We start from the raw sequence: 17,497 nt of genomic DNA on the forward strand, positions 1-17,497 counted from the left end.
GGAGTGCAGTGGCATGATCTTGGCTCCCTACGGTCTCCACCTCCCAGGCTCAAGTAATCCTGCCACATCAGCCTCCCAAGTAGCTGGGACTACAGGCACACACCACAATGCCTAACTCATTTTGATAAATATATCTATATATATCTATATATATAGATTTTTTTTTCGTAGAGATAGGTTCTCATTATGTTTCCCAAGCTCATCTTGACCTCCAAGCTCAAGCAATCCACCTACCTTGGTTTTGCAAAGGGCTGGGATTATGAGTGAGCCACCAAGCTTGGGTAAACTGAGATTTATTTAAGTAAATTGATTAGTGCTGGGTGTGGTGGTGCATATTGGTTACCTCAACACTTTGGGAGGCAGAAGTGAAAGGATTACTTAAGACCAGGAGTTTGGGCGGGATGTGGTGGCTCACACCTGTGATCCCAGCACTTCGGGAGGCCGAGGTTGGCGGATCATGAGGTCAAAGGATCAAGACCATCCTGGCCAACATGGCAAAACCCCGTCTCTACTAAAATACAAAAAATATTAGCTGGGTGTGGTGGCATATGCCTGTAGAGTTGTTTTTGGAATTTGACAGGCTGATCTGAAAATTCATGTAGTCATTGAGGGGCGAAGAACAGTGTAGCTAGTCAGGCGCGGTGGGTCAGACCTTTAATCCCAGCACTTTGGGAGGCTGAGGCAGGCAGATTAGAAGGTGAAGAGATCGAGACCATCCTGGCCAACATGGGGGAAACCTCGTCTCTACTATAATACAAAAAAACTGGCCGGGCATGGTGACGCATGCCTGTAGTCCAAGCTACTTGGGAAGCTGAGGCAGAAGAATTGCTTGAACCTGGTGGCGGAGGATGCTGTGAGCCGAGATGCTGCCAATGCACTACAGCCTGGGTGACAGAGTAAGACTTCGTCGCAAAAAAAAAAAAAAAAATAGTATGGCAGACACTGTTCGTGCCATCCCCATGGCCGTCGGCATTGCCAGCCACATACGTGCCAGGGGCCGATTCCTTCAAGAGCACCCTCAGTGTATTCATCATGCCTTTGCGTTTCCTGTATTTCCTGACATGTTGACAGCTGGAGACTTGCTGATCCTGGAGAGACTGCTCCACCCAGGGTGAGCCAGTTCCTAGAGACAGTAAAGGACTCACCTGCAAGTGCACCTTCCATCCACAAAGCAGCCAATCCAAAGCCCATACCCCCAACCACCTCCTTCATCGGGCTCTTACACTGGGCCACTGTCCATCTGCCCTCATCACCCCAGGGTCAGGAACAAGACAACTAGGGACAGCCCTATGCCCCAAAGCCCAGTGAAATTATTCAAACTATAAAGAGCTAATCCTGTGCCTGCTTACCCTGCCTTGCCTTTCCCTTGGATGCCACAAATAAAGCTCTTGCCCACGTTTTCCCCTAGCTCCTTTGACTTCTTGACTGACCCTGGTGCCTCTCCATGTATCCCTGCATAGCATGGATTGGCACTTGTTTCTAGGGAGGTCTGAGTATCAAAAACTCCTTCCTTCAGGACAATCATTTCCGTATCTGTGTGTCTTAGTATATCTGATTAAAGTAAATCTTGCGTCCTTTTTAAAACAGCCATAAGGAATGGGAGTTGGTGGATAAATACCGCAGCTTCCCCGCCCCTCAGTTGCAGTATCTTTGAAGGGCCTAGTGAGTTAGCGCCTAAGCTACTCTCTGTGGCAACCTGCTCATAAATGCACCATCTGTTGGCTTTCTTCCTTCCCCATCTCACTTCCCACCCTCTTATCTGTGCTTCTTGGAAGCACCTTCTTGAAAAATGCTTGTACCTGAATCCTTGACTCAGGTTCTGCTTCTAGCAGAACTTAAATGAAGATATTTTCAAAGAATAAGAACGGCATAGAGGTCAGTAATGGAAGGTTGAAGATTTGTGTGCATACTATGATGGTAAAGGAATTAGGACAGTGAAGTGTTCAGGGGATGCACAAATCAACCACTGGAAGAGAAGAGGAACCCAGCAAAAGACCCATGACACATGGAAACTTGAGACAGAAGTTGCTTTGTAGATTATTGGAGAAAGGATGGAATATTCTACAAATGGTGTTTGCACAATTGATTATCCATATGCAAAGTAAATACGACTAGATCCCTAGTACACATCATATCAAAAATAAAAGCCAGTTGATTAAAGATCTAGCTGTGAAAGGCAAAACTTCTAAAGTGGGCTGGGTGTGGCGGTTCACGCCTGTAATCCCAGCACTTTGGAAGGCCGAGGTGGGCAGATCACAAGGTCAGAAGTTGAGAACAGCCTGGCCAATATTGTGAAACCCCACCTCTACTAAAAATACAAAAATTAGCCGGGTGTGGTGGTGGTGTGTAGCTGGGACCTGTAGTCCCAGTTACTTGGGACGGGGTGACGGGAGAATCTCTTGAAGCCAGGAGCGGAGGCTGCAGTGAGCCAAGATTGTGCCACTGCACTGCAGCCTGGGGGACAGAGTGAGACTGTATCTCAAAAAACAAACAAAAAAACTTTGAAAGCATTTAGAAGGAAACGTAAGGGGATATCATGATTAGGGCAGTGTCTTAGTTTGGGCTGCTCTACCAGAGTGCCATAGACTGGGTGGCTTACACAGTAAACGCTGATTTCTCCCAGTTCTGGAGGCTGGATGGCCAAGATCAGGGTGTCAGCATGGTTGGTTCTTGGGGAGGGCCCACCTCCTGGTTCACAGACGGTCATCTGCTTGTACCCTCACATGGCAGAGAGCGAGAAAGACAGGAAGCAACTGTCTTGTATCCGGCCTCCCCCAACTTTTTTTTTCCAAGGTTGAGTCTCACTCTGCTGCCCAGGTTGCAGTGCCGTGTGCGAACCTGGCTCACTGCAACCTCCGCCTCCCGGGTTCAATCAGCTCTCCTTCCTCAGCCTCCTGAGTAACTGGGATTACAGGCACCTGCCATCACGCACAGCTAATTTTTGTATTTTAGTAGAGACAGGGTTTCACCGTGTTGGCCAGGTTGGTCTCAAATTCCTGATCTCGTGATCTGCCCGCCTTGGCCTCCCAAAGTGCTGAGATTACAGGCGTGAGTCACCTTGACCAGCCTGATTTTTTTTTAAATTTGAAATTTCACTTTAAGTTACTGGATACAGGTATAGAACGTGTAGGTTTGTTACCTGGGGGATATGTGTGCCATGGTGGTTTGCTGCACCTATCAACCTGTCATCTAGGTTTTATGTCCTGCCTGCATTAGCTATTTGTCCTAATGATTCTTTAAAAATTCTCCGAATACTGCCAGTTGGCTCAAGCCTATCAGATTTAGGTCCTGAGTGAGGCAGGGGGCCTCACTGGAGGCCTGTACCTTTATTTTTAAATTTATTTATTTCATTTTTTAAAGTGATAGGGTCTTGTTCTGTCACCAAGCCTGGAATGCAAGCTGCATGATCATAGCACACTGCAGACTTGAACTGCTGGGCTCGAGTGAGCCTCCCGCTTCAGCTTCCAAAGCATTGGGATTGCAGGTGGGAGCCACTGTTCCTGGCCATAGGTCTGTACCTTTCATCCTGTGGACTGTGGACAACAGCCACTCACGCCCGGGTGCTGGGATGGGGTTTAATTTCCAGTGACTGGCCCAGAGCCTGCCCACGGGAAGATCTCAAGGGAGGCTGTTGAAGGAACAGCATGCAACTTGCCCGCCCACACAAATTCACACAGATGGAGGTGGCGGTTGGAGGAGGTGGTGGGGGGGTTGTGTGGATCAGCTTCAGGCACAGCTGTCTGGTTTCCTATGGGATGTGACCACATAACGGTCAGGCAAGGAGATGACTGAATTTATCTTCTTGGAATCACTGCTTCGTAATTGTTGCTTCCCACCACAGGCATTGGAGAAAGGCTGGGCCACAGGAGGCTGGATGAACTTTGTGTTGGCCAGGTACGCAGAATGGCTATCCAGGTGGAAAGTAAGCAGTGGAGATATGCTCACCTGAGCGGGGAGGGGGTCACGAACCTCGCTGGCCTGCCCCAGCTCTGCCTTTGCTTTTTGTTTGGTCCCGTGGCTACAAAGCTGCCCGACCAGGAGCAGCTCCCACTGACAGCTCTGGCCCTGGGCATTTGTGAGTGTTTGGTGGGGGCAGAGTGTGGAGAGGCCAATTCCACACTGTATCTAACCCTAGTGCAGCTCAGGATTCGGCTTCTCCCGGCCCCTTCTTCTCAGGGTCTCAGCTTGGGCCCTCAAGGCAGCAGCAAGATGGACTCTCCTCACCCACTAGGTCCCCTGTCCTTCTTTACCCCCCACTTCGGACACAGCTTCACCTAATCCAGCCACAAAGAGAAAAGTGGGCAAATCACGGAGGGAGGGAAGCACCTGAGCCCCCGCTCTGCCCAGACAAGGCACCCTGTGCGTCTCCCACGGCTTACCACATCTGCCTGGTGTGACATCACAAAAGGGCCAGAGGGCCAAAGGTGACATCGGAGTCTCCCGCACGACCTTCCAGGGCCTCCAGGGAATTTCTCACGCTGTGGGGGTGAAGACTGACTCCCCTGGGGATGCGTGTGTGTGCTCCCCAGGGCCCCCACAGAGGTCAGGGTCCTCTCCATTCAGGACAGCAAGGAGAGAATGGCCTGGAGTGAGGCCCTAGGATTGGAGGCTAAAGCAGCACAGGGCATCGGAAACAGGGTGCTGGGGTGCTTAGAGAGAACCTAGGGAAGACTTGGAGTCTTGCACGTGCCTAGGGGAGCTGCGGTGGGGAGGCAGCAGGGGGCCTCTCCTGCCGGATGGGGCTTTCGGTGGCGGCGATCCCCGAGGGTTCCTTGCTCTAGGGTCGCCTCTTAGCACTGCAGTGGCGGGGGGAGAGTCAGGGCGCAGTGCGGCAGTCTTGGCAACGTGGGAGCCTCGTGTTCACCGGCTCTACCCGCGGGACCAGACCCCTGCAACTCCCCAGCCAGCAGGGCCAGGGCATGTCTCGGGAATCTGGGTTCTCCCCAGGTCCCGGGGTATTCGGGAGGAGCTGCGCCTTCCAGCATCTGAGCTCCAGGCCGGGTCCAGGAGACCAGACCCGCGCACCCTGCCGACGGTCCCAGCGCCGAGGCCAGGGGGCGCAGGGCCTCGAGCACGCCGGGCTGCGACGCATCCTCTTTGTATTCCATCTCTTTCCGCCGCCTGGTGTCCAGGAAGCGTTTACCGCCCCAGTGACACAAGAGAGCACCGGTAAGGCGAAGGGAGGGTTCCGCGGGCGCGGGTTCCGCGGGCGCGGGTTCCGCGGGCGCGGGTTCCGCGGGCGCGGGTTCCGCGGGCGCGGGTTCCGCGGGCGCGGGTTCCGCGGGCTCAGGGGAGTGCGCGTGCGCCCGGTGGAGGCGGCCCTGCGCGCTTGCCGTACACCGCTTCCGGGACGCGCCCAGGGCTACACGTGCAGCTCCGCGGGGGCTCGCTGAGGAGCTCGGCTTTGTGGACCGAGCGGGCGGCGACTGGGCGGGACCGCGGCACGCTGCAGCAGCACCCCACTCCTCCCCCGCCCTGACCAGGTAAGCTGCGGGACCCGGGCTGCCTGACTCGCCGGTGGCAGCTGGCGGCCTCGCTTGGCGCCGCAGGGGCCCGGAGGAGTGTGGGGCGGCGCGGACGTTGCGGTGTAAGTGCTCGGATCGCTGTCCTCTGGAGTCCGCGGGGGGGGGGGGCGGCTGTTGCTGGGATCTTGGGGTGCAGCCCGGCGGCCCCACTCCTCTCCCCTGGCCGCTTCCTCCTCCCACGCCCGGCAGGCGGGTGTAGCGGGGACCACGCGGCAGCTCTCGCATCCCGAGCGGCGTCACCGCACGACGGGCCGCTGGGTGCCGGCTCCAGGCGCTGTCTGGCGGGGGTTGGGATGGGAGAGGGAGGGCGCGCGCTCGGGTCCCACGGGCTGGCCGGGCCGCTGGTGCGTTCCGTGGCTGGAGAACCCGAGCCCAGATCGTGTCCCGCTTCCCTTTCCTTTGATGGTAAGGCTCAGGGGGAAAACCTCCTCAATTGGAAACCGCACACCGCGTCTTCCCTGGGCCGCGGGCGCCGGGTTGGGTGTGTGCGGCTGGGCGCGGGCTCCCTGAGGAGCTCGGCTTCGCGGACCGAGCGGGCGGCGGCGGGGCGGGGACGGAGCGCGCTGAAGCAGCCCCGCGACCTGGCCGGGTAAGCTGGGGGGCCCGGGCTGCGTGACTCGCCAGAGGTGGCAGCCTGGGGCCTCCCGCGGCGCTGCAGGGACCCAGAGACGTGGGGGCGGCCGGAGGTTGTGGCCCTGTGTACTCGGCAGAGCTGCGGGGCAGCTGTTGCTGAGATCTGGGGGTGCAGCCCAGCGGTCCCACTCCTCTCCTACCGGCCGCTTCCCTCTCCCACGACCGGTGGTTGGGTGCAGCGGGTACCAGGCGGCGCTTTCACATCCCAGGGTTGTGTGGGGGGGCCTCGCAGCGAATGGCCACCCGGCGCCGGCTAGAGGCGCTGTCTGGGGGTCGGGGGTTGGGGGGAGCTCGGGTCCCGCCGCCGGGCTGTGCAGGTCACTGGTGCATTCCCCGTCCTCGTCCTCGCTTGGTGCTGGCATCAACTCCCGGTGCCCAACAGCAACTGGGTTGGGGTCGCCTCTGGGTTCGCCGTCTCCGGAGAACCCGAGCCTAGATCTTTGCCCCCATCCCTTTCTCTTTATAATAAGGCCCAGAGGGAAAAACTTCTGAATTCAATACCCCACACCTCGTTGCCCCTGGACTGCAGGTGCCGGGTTGGGGGCACGGCGGGGATGTGCTCCTAGGCCGGGCCCCTTCCTCAGGGCAGGCACTGCCTGGCAAGGCTGCTCGTGGTAGATCTGGCCGCAGATGGTGAAGGAGAGCATTGAGGACAGTTCCCCCGCTTGGCTGTGCTGAGCCCATCTGGAGTGTTTCTGGTTCTAATCACAAGTGGAACAGTTTCAGTGCAGCTTATGGGTTCATGTTAGTGATGAACTTGGGTGGAGGTGGTGACACAGCTTGTTCTTTCCTCCTAGGCTCTTAGTGCACCCAGGATTCTGGCCACTCCCTCCCAGAGCCCTGCCTTGGCTGAGCTGGTCACCACTGCTTGACCGGGGCTGCCGGCTTGCCTGTCATCTGCAGTGCATAGGTATGCACGTGTGTGCCTATGCATACGCACCACACATAAACCATGCCCGCCTCACACACCCCACACACATACCTCATACACACCACACACAGCACACATACCCCATACATACCACACACGATACATATGCCATGCCCACCTCACACACCCCAGATACTGAACCCACATACTCCACACACATATCATACCCACCTCACACATCCCACACGCTTAACCCATATACACCACACATACATCACACATATACCATGCCCACTTCACACACCCCATACATATACCCACCTAACACACATACCCCATACACGCAACACACATACCCACCTCACACACCACATATATACCATGCCCACTCACACAGACCACACACTTAACTTATATACACCACAACCACCACACATACTACCATGCCCRCCTTACACACACCATACACATATACCCAACTCACACACCAGACACACTTAACCCATGTACACTGCACACCACAGATATGCCATGCCCACCTCACACACCCCACACACTTAACCTGTCTATACCACACACACAGCACACACATACCATACCCACCTCACACACACCACACACACCGCAGATACACTGCACACGTTCTATACCCACCTCACATACCCCACACTGCATATATACCGTGCCCGCCTCAGACACACCACACACTTAATTCATGTGCATCACGATGCACACCACACACGTCATACCCACCTCACACACATACCCCTTACACACCATACACAACACAAATATACCCACCCCACATACCACACACCACATGTACACCATGCCCACCTCACACCCCGCACATTCAACCCATATACACCGCACAGATAGCATATCCGCCTCACATACACCATACATGTATCATACCGACGTCACACACATATCCCATACACASCACGTGCATATCATAACCACTACACATACACCACATATATACCATGCCCACCTCACACACACCAGGCACTTAACCCATATGCACCACACACACACCACACACATATTTCATACAGACCATACACTCTTCACACATACTACACACCACATATACCCCATACACACCACACACACCATACACACCACACACACCTTATACACACACACCACACATACCACACACACTACATAATACCATACATGCACACCATACACATTTCATATACACCCGCACAACCCATACATGTCACACGCCTCACACACTTTATAAATACCACCCACAGAGCACACCACACTCCACATACATATTACATCACCCATACAACACACTACCTTCCAGACAGACAACTTATTCACACACACACACCCCACACAATATCACATATACGTACACTGTACACATGTAATGCACACCACACACACCCCATACGCACCACACACACACCCCATACACACCACACACGCACCATACGCACCACACACACTACATACACCTCATACAACCACACACATTACACACACCTCATACATACCACACACCACAAACACTACACCATGCACACAAAAAATACACGCTGAACTCTTCCACACTACATCACACTCCTCAAGTACCACATGCACATCACATTCACATCAGACACACCAGATACTACACACCATACACAGTACACTCCACACACTCACCACACCCTCCATAACGCCCCACCACCATACACACAAACACACACACACACACACACATGTGTGCCCCCAACACTATATACTCCCTACCCGCCACACAAACTACTCATTGAATGAAATGGGATGATTGAGTTTTCCCCGAATAAATACTGCCCATCTGTGTGCCCTCAGCTGTCCTGGCTGGCACATCCCCTGGTCCTGCCCTCCCTTGGGTCAGTGCTGCCTCCTGTGTTTTGGGTGTCTCTGGCTGTGCCTTGGGGTGTGCTCATGTCCCCATTGCCTGGGAGGCTGGCCCCTCTGCCCCAGTGGCTGCCTTCCTGGAGGAGACTGGCTTGTTTGCTACCTCTCCTGACTCTCAGAGCGGTGGCTGATGTGGGAAGTCCTGCTTCCTCCCCTCGGTGTCTGCCCTTCCCCACGGATCATTTTGTCCCGGGCTGACATCTCCCCAGCTAGAAGAGGAGACCCTCAAAGACACACAAGTGGGTTTGATTGTAGTGCTTGTGAATAACAAAATATGATTTGGTAAAAGACTCAACTAGTACAAACATCTTTCATAAAGTATAGTGTGCAAGCCCCCTCTGTTCCCACCTCTCTTTCCTCCTCTCCCCAGAGGACATAGCTAACAAGCCTTTGTGGGGCTCCCCCTTTCTGTGTGTTTGCATCCGTGTATGGGCTGGGGAATGTGTGTCAGTCTTGTAGGAGCTGGAACTGGGATCTATACACATGTGCTGACTGTAGCTCAATTGCAATTTTCTTTCCAAAACAGGCCTTTAACATCCCTCACTGTGGTGCATGTTGCCCTGCCTCTTTAAAACGCTATTGACTCTTGCAGCATGCAAACTCTGCTGTCATTTATTTAATCCTTCTTTTATTTACGGGTACTTAGGTCGTTTTCAGTTTTTTTTTTTTTTTTTTTTTTTGGTTTTGTTTTTTTGCTCCTGGAATATTCAAACCCGTTAACGTTTTCAGTTTTTTAAAAGATTGCTGCAGTGAAAACTTTCAGCTGTCATTTTTCACATTGCTGTTGGAGAATGGGGTGGGAAGCGCCGTCAGGCTGGAGTGGCCCCATGTGTGGCCGTGCTCTGTGAGGTTCTGACTCTGTCCTTCCCCATGTTTCTCCCACAGTGGCTGCCTCCAGGAGATGATGGTTGTGTGAGTGCCTGCCATGGCCCACTGGAAGCGTGAGAGCGCGGGGAGCGGCTTGTTGGACCACAGGGTGAGGCTGGGCCCTGTACCCCACAGCCAGGAGCTAAGATGTGGAGCTGCCCTTGGAGGACTACGTGCCCAGGGGCCTGGAACTGGCCACCCTGTGGCCAGAGAGCCCCATGCCCAAGCACTAGGAGTGCCACAACCACAGCCCCGATGCGGACTCCAGCTCCAACTATGTGAGCAACATCTTTGGGGAGCAGGACTATGACGAGGGCGTCCCTGAGGAGGGAGGAGGGCATCACCTACTACATCTGCTACTGCCCCAAGGTCAACAGCTACCTGTAGGGCATGGACTGCAACGGGGATGAGTACCTGGTCCATGGCACACACCCCATGCACACCGACAAGTGTCAGGAGCATCCACACAATATGCCTCGTAACTGGACCAGTGAAGAGTTCAGTCCCTATTAGAACTGCAAGGCACCCAGTCCCTGTCACCACCTTACTTCAGCATCTGCAGGGGCTGTACCAAGAGGTCCCTTGCTCTCAGGCCCGTCTGCTCCCTTCCCTGGGACAGGAGAGGAGTGGCTGGACTCGGCAGGCCTGCACCCCCCCGGCCACTGTGCTGAGGGCAGCCAGGACTACCCGGACGGCCACCTGCCCTTCCTGGAGGATGAGCCCTCTGTCCTGGAGGCCCACGACCAGGAGGAAGACTACTGTCCCAGCAAAGAGGGTTACCAGGACTGCTACCCCACAGAGGCCAACGAGAACACCGGTGCCTCCCACTACCACCTAAGGCAGGGGGACGGGGACTTGGAGGACCAGAAGGAGGACATCGACTCGATCGTGGCTGAGATCAAGAGGTGCCTGAGCATGACGAACATCACCAGTGCCAGTGAGACCAGCAGAACTATAAAATGTTGCACAGGAGTGACGAACTCTAAATTCAGGGGAATGGGTACCTCTAGGGATGGGTAGAGGAATAAGCCTGTGGGGGTGGTTCTGGGGGCTTTATTTCATATATAAGTTTGTTTTAGTTCATGAAACAAGAGAAAGTCTGAAGCAAGTACAACTACATATGAGTATGTTCTGATAACCCCAGAGAGTGGTATCCAGGTGTTTGACATATGGGCTTCCTATAGATTCATGTATGTTTGAAATACTTATTTACTTTGAAATACTTATGTATTTATTCATTCTTGAGATGGAGTCTTGCTCTGTCGATCTTGACTCACTGCAACCTCCGCCTCCTGAGTTCGAGAGATTCTCCCACCTTAGCCTCCTGAGTGGCCCGGTTTACAGGCACATGCAACCACGCTGGGGTAATTTTTGTGTTTTTAGTAGAGACGGGCTTTCACCATGTTGACCAGACTGGTCTTGAACTCCTGAACTCAAGTGATCCGCCTGTCTCAGCCTCCCAAAGGGATGGGGTTATAGGCATGAACCACTGCGCCCGCCCTGATGTATTTGGTAATATATTTTATTTTGTTTTAAGGAGTGCCTTTTGGTGAGTGTGCCCAGGAGGAGGATGGCTGTGAAGATTGGCAAGTGCCTTCCCTGCTGTGCACCCAGCCCCTTGTCTGGCCTAGTCAGGCCCCAGCTGCAGGCCAAGCAATTATCCATAGGCCAGACAGGCTGACATCATGCACCCACAGTGATACTAGAAGTAATATCTCCTTAAAACATTATGAGTAACATTTCTGAGTATACACACGTGGTGGACATCAGCTTTGATGTTGAAGTAATATCTTTCTAAGATACTATAATATCATAGGGTCTAAAACATAATGTACACTCATTCTAATATTAGGTGTAATATCTCCTTAGAATATTATGAATAATGTGTGCTGTACAAAACTGGTATACACCATACAGTATTATTGGTGTAATATCTCCCCAGGATATTACGTGTAATATCACTGGGTGTACACCCTGTGATGTTAGGCATAATATCTTGGGTAGGTATTACTTTTCATATTGCAGTGTGTGTACATCCTATAATACTACACATAATATTCTGGAGAGATATTACTCCTAATATCAGGGTGTGATACTGTGTGTAACATCCTGGAAAGATACTACTCCTAATATATTGGTGGGTGTACGCCCTGTGATATTACTCATTATATTTGGGAAGATTTTACACAGTGTACACCCACTGTGGTATCAGGGGCAATACTTTCCCAGGGTATTAACACACATCACAGAACATACACGCACTGTGATATTACCAGTAAGGTCTCTCTTAAGATACTACGAATAATCTGAAAGGGTGTACACCACTGAAATATTAGAAGAAATGCCTTCCCAGGATATTATAAATAATATCACAGGGTGTACACCCATTGTGACAGTAGGAGTAATATCTCCCCAGGATATTATGAATATATCACATAGTGTATACCCACTGTAATGTTAGGAGTAATATTTCTTTAGAATGTTACAAATAATATCACAGGATGTATACCAACCGGGATATTAAAAATATTGTCCTAGGATATTACAGATAGTGCACAGGTTGTACAACCTTTGTGATATTTACTGTAGTATCTTTCTAGAATATTACAAAGAATATTAAAGAATGTAAACCCACTGTGATATCAGGAGTAATACCTCTCCAGAGTATTAGAAAAAATATCACATGGCATACACCCACTGTGAGTATAAGGAGGAATATCTCCCTAAGATACTACAAATAGTATCACATAGTGTACACCAACTGTGATATCAGGAGTAATATTTAACTAAGATACTATGAGTAATATCACCCGGCATTCACCCACTGTGACTGTAGGAGCAATATCTTTCTAGGATATTAGGAATATCACAGAGTGTACACTTGCTTTCACAATGAGCATAATACCTACTTAGGATATTATGGATAATATCACAAAATGTACACACATGGTATATACCCACTTTGATATTAGGATTAATACCCATCTAATATACTGAAAATAATGTCCCAGAATGTACTCGTGTACATTTATTGGGATATGACAATACATGTACATAATGTGCACACTATGTACATGTATATGTACATATGCATTGTGTACACTATGTACATAATATGTACATAATATGTACATAGTATACACATGTACATAATGTGTACATAATACGTATGTATATGTGTACAATATGTACATTTATTTTAATATCACAATATATATACAATACATAATATGACAACAAATGTACATATTGTACACATTGTGTACATATTGTACATCTGTACCTATGTATTGTGTACATAGGTATGTAAACATTTTTGTGGTATTACAATATGTACACGTGTACATATATGCACATTACGCACATAATGGACAATATGTACACGTACATATATGTGCACATTATGAACAGTATGTACACTTGTACATACATGTGCACATGTACATGTGTGTACAATATGTACACTTGTACATATAGTGCACATGTGCATATGTACACATGTAGATTTATGGTAACACAAATGTACCATAAATGTACATAATGTGTACATTTATTCTGATATCTCTGTAATATTACAAACAATATCACAGAGTGTGCACACATGGTACATATGCATTGTGTGCACTCACTGATATTAGGAGAAATAGGATATTATGAATAATATTACAGGATGTAAACTCAGTTTGATGTGAGGAGTAATAGCTCTCTAGGATGTTACAGCGGCTGTACACGCATGGTGTACACCCACTGTCATATTAGGAGTGTCAGTTCTTCCTGGGATATTACCACTAACATCACAGAGTGTACACACATGGTGTACAGCCACTTTGATAATTTCAAGTAGTATCTCTTCCTGAGATATTAAGAATAATATCAGAGGGTGTACCCAAATACTGTACACATACTTTAATATTATGAGTAACGTCACATGCTGAATATTATGAATAATATCACAGAGTGTTCAAACATACTTTACACTGGCTATGATGTTAGGAGTAACATCTATTTAAAATATACACCCATATCAACCACAAAAATATTAGGAGTAATATCTTTTTAAAATGTAGACCCATATCAACTACCCGCTATATGGTGAGTAATAGCACCCCGGCTTTCCCTGGATGTTATGAACCATGTCACAGCAGGGTGCCCACACCTGTGATTCGTAGTATCTCTCCCACAGATATTATGAATAATATCATAGGATGTACCCAAATACTGTACACACACTTCAATATTACGAGTAATGTCATATGCTGAATATTACGAACAATATCATAAAGTGTTCAAACATACTTCACACCGTCTGATTTTAGGCATAATATCTCTTTAAAATATACACCTATATCAACCCAACTGTGATATTAGGAGTCATATCTCTATACACCTACATAAACACCCCAACGATAATATCAGGAGCAATATCTCTAAAATATGCACCTATATCAGCCCAATGGTGATATTAGCAGTAATAGCTCACTAAAATGTACACACGTATCAACCCCCCGCCCTAGGGCGAGTAATATCCCCCCGGACCCCCCTGAATATTCCAGACCCTATGGGTAGGGGGCTGCCTACAGCCCCCGCCATAGGGCGAGGAATATGACCCCTGCCCCCCCGGATATTAAGGACCCTATGGCTAGGGGGCTACCGGCAGCCCCACCCTAGGGTGAGGAATATCCCCCCTGCCCTCTCTGGTTATACGAACCCTATGGTTAGGGGGCTGCCACAGCCACTGCCCTAGGGCGAGGAATATCCCTCCGGCCCCCTCTGGATATTCTGGACCATCTGTCGAGGGGTCTGTGCCCACAGCCTCCTCACCAGAGGGCAAGTAGCAGCACCCCAGCCCCCCTGGCTGCTACGAACCCCCTGGCTAGGCAGTGCCCACAGCAGCTATTTAGAAAATCTGGAGTGATATGATACTGGGAACCATATCATAGGGAGAAGATAATGTTATTGTGTAACACTAGTTCTAGTTCCACCTCTGCAATAGTGACAAAAATATCATCCTCGCCCCCCTTGATATTAGAATTGAAATCACAGGGGAGTTTCACCTCTTGCAATTTTTAATTCAATATAATTGGTTTTTCTGTGGACCTTAGTTACAATATCAGAGCGTGGTGTACACCTCTTGCCATATTGAGAGTATTACCGTATGGGCAGTAATATCATCTGCTCCTTCCCTGGATATTAGGAACAATATCACAGGGCGGGTGTACAGCCTCCGCCACATTCTGAGGAATATCATCTCTCACCCCCTAGATATTAGGAACAATATCACAGGGCGGGTGTACGGCCTCCGCCACATTCCGAGGAATATCATCTCTCATCCCCTAGATATTAGGAACAATATCACTGGGGGTTTGTGCGCTTCCCGAGATATTTGGAGTAACATCCTCTCCGTTTTTGGATATTTGAAACAATATTACAGAGGTGCTGTACACTTCCTGCGATATTGAGAGCATAATCATCCTCTCTCCCTCGGATATTAGGAAATATATCACAGAAGCATCGTATACCGCCTGTGATGTTGGAACAATCACAGAGTGTACACTTGCTTTCACAATGAGAGTAATATCTACCTAGGATATTATGGATAATATCAGAAAATGTACACACATGGGTGTATACCCACTTTGATATTAGGAGTAATTTGTATCTAATATAATAAAAATAATATCCCAGAATGTAGTCATAATGTGTACATTTATTGGGATATTGCAATAAATGTATACGATATCTACAATATGTACATTTATTGTGATGTCCATATGTGTACACAATACATATGTACAATAAATGTACATAATATATACAATATATACATTTGTATGTACATGTGTACACAATACATATGTACATGAGTACAACCTGCACATTTACTGTAATATCAAAACGATATATGTATAACAATATATATAATCACAATATATAATACATAATATCACAACAAATGTACATATTGTACACATTATGTACATATGTATTGTGTACACATTATGTACCTATACATTTGTTGTGATATTACAATATGTACATGTGTACATAATGTACACATTATGTACATAGGTACTATATGTACACGTGTACATATATATGTGCACATTATATACATATGTACAGTATGTACACATGTACATATATGGGCACATTATGTACATATATATATTCTTGCCTATTGAATATAAATATTCTAATTACTCCATGAAAAGATTTCTTTTTTTTTTTTTTTTTTTTGAGACGGAGTTTCGCTCTTGTTACCCAGGCTGGAGTGCAATGGCGCGATCTCGGCTCACCGCAACCTCCGCCTCCTGGGTTCAGGCAATTCTCCTGCCTCAGCCTCCTGAGTAGCTAGGATTACAGGCACATGCCACCATGCCCAGCTAATTTTTTGTAGTTTTTAGTAGAAACGGGGTTTCACCATGTTGACCAGGATGGTCTTGATCTCTTGACCTTGTGATCCACCCACCTCGGCCTCCCAAAGTGCTGGGATTACAGGCTTGAGCCACCGCGCCCGGCCGAAAAGATTTTTAAAACCATCAAGGCAGCCTGTAAATTCCTTGTAGTTGTGATCATATAAAATAATGTAGGTATACCACTAACAATACCTGGCACTAGAACACAAACACTAAATACATAATGTTACTTACTGCTGTTATTGTTGTATGGTAACTATTTTCAATTGTTATCTTGTAATGTTCAAGTTCTTTTGATTTCTTGTTAGTCACTAAATCTGTGTAATCTGACATCTTTTAGACTTCTGAACATAAGGCCGTTATTTGAATTACAATGAAAGTGAGTAACTATAAGGTTTTTTTTTTCCATCTGCAATTGGATTATTGACAAGTGGTTTTAATCAGCACTCCATTGCCATCTGAGTGACCCTGAAAAATAGGAATATTTTTTAAGGAAAAGTGCACTTTTCTTTCAAAACTACACACAGTATTTTGATGCCAATAAATAAGTTTCTGCATGTTACTAGCCTACTGCTGCAGTGAGGGTGAATGACCGGCATTCTTGGATGTCTATGAAACTCCCCTTCTAGGCCAGGCGTGGTGGCTCATGCCTGTAATCCCAGCACTTTGGGAGACCAAGGCAGGCAGATCATGAGTTCAGGAGTTCGAGACTAGCCTGAGGTTTTACCGTGGTAAAACCCCATCTCTACTAAAAATATACAAAAATTAGCTGAGCGTGGTGGCGTGCACCTGTAATCCCATCTACTCAGGAGGTTGAGGCAGGAGAATCACTTGAACCCAGGAGGCGGAGATTGCAGTGAGCCGATATTGCGTCACTGCATTCCAGCTTGGGCGACAGAGTGAGACTGCATCTCAAAAACAACAGCAACAAACAACAAACCCCACGTCTCATCCCAGCATCGGCACACATACAGGCACACACGTGCACACACAGGCACACACACCCAGCATCTTTTGTGTCAACAGTCATGACTGCATTCATTGGCCAGGAGAGAAATAAAATCAGGCCCCTCCCTGGACTCAAGGCTGAGTCTGGTTTAGTCTAAAGTGATCATCAGAATGCCATTCCTCTTGCCAATTATCAAGAATGGGCGTGTTACAAAATTCTGGCCAATGATGGGTGTCCTCGGAGATTTTCTTCATTCTTGAACAAGGGGCACAAGGAAGGAATGTTTTTCTGCTTTCATATATAATCTTCTCACCTTGGAATTATGGCCAGCATA

At 48.8% G+C, this 17,497-nt stretch overlaps 1 protein-coding gene and 1 long non-coding RNA gene across 2 annotated transcripts; both read left to right on the top strand.

The window, feature by feature from the left end:
* The first annotated feature begins 4,919 nt into the window (after positions 1-4,919).
* LOC116555845 lies at positions 4,920-10,985 on the top strand. The gene is made up of 4 exons (XM_032284803.1): positions 4,920-5,334; positions 5,484-6,114; positions 6,956-7,068; positions 9,817-10,985. Exons 1-4 carry the CDS (start codon positions 4,920-4,922, stop codon positions 9,834-9,836), a joined length of 1,179 nt encoding a protein of 392 aa, XP_032140694.1. The 3' UTR covers positions 9,837-10,985.
* A 267-nt stretch (positions 10,986-11,252) lies between these two features.
* LOC116555667 lies at positions 11,253-12,433 on the top strand. The gene is made up of 2 exons (XR_004270619.1): positions 11,253-11,748; positions 12,198-12,433. It is a non-coding gene; the product is annotated as an uncharacterized LOC116555667 (long non-coding RNA).
* Positions 12,434-17,497: the final 5,064 nt, after the last annotated feature.

This window comes from Sapajus apella, unplaced genomic scaffold, assembly GCF_009761245.1.
Source record: "Sapajus apella isolate SASKATOON/1434 unplaced genomic scaffold, GSC_monkey_1.0 scaffold15, whole genome shotgun sequence".
Lineage (NCBI taxonomy): Eukaryota > Metazoa > Chordata > Mammalia > Primates > Cebidae > Sapajus > Sapajus apella.

Excerpts from the sequence above, each read along its gene's own strand:
- LOC116555845 (XM_032284803.1), top strand. The coding sequence starts at position 4,920 with ATGTCTCGGGAATCTGGGTTCTCCCCAGGTCCCGGGGTATTCGGGAGG. Across the intron at positions 5,335-5,483 it reads GGCGGCCCTGCGCGCTTGCC|GTAAGCTGCGGGACCCGGGC; the intron begins GTACACCGCTTC and ends CGCCCTGACCAG. Across the intron at positions 6,115-6,955 it reads CAGCCCCGCGACCTGGCCGG|GCTCTTAGTGCACCCAGGAT; the intron begins GTAAGCTGGGGG and ends CTTTCCTCCTAG.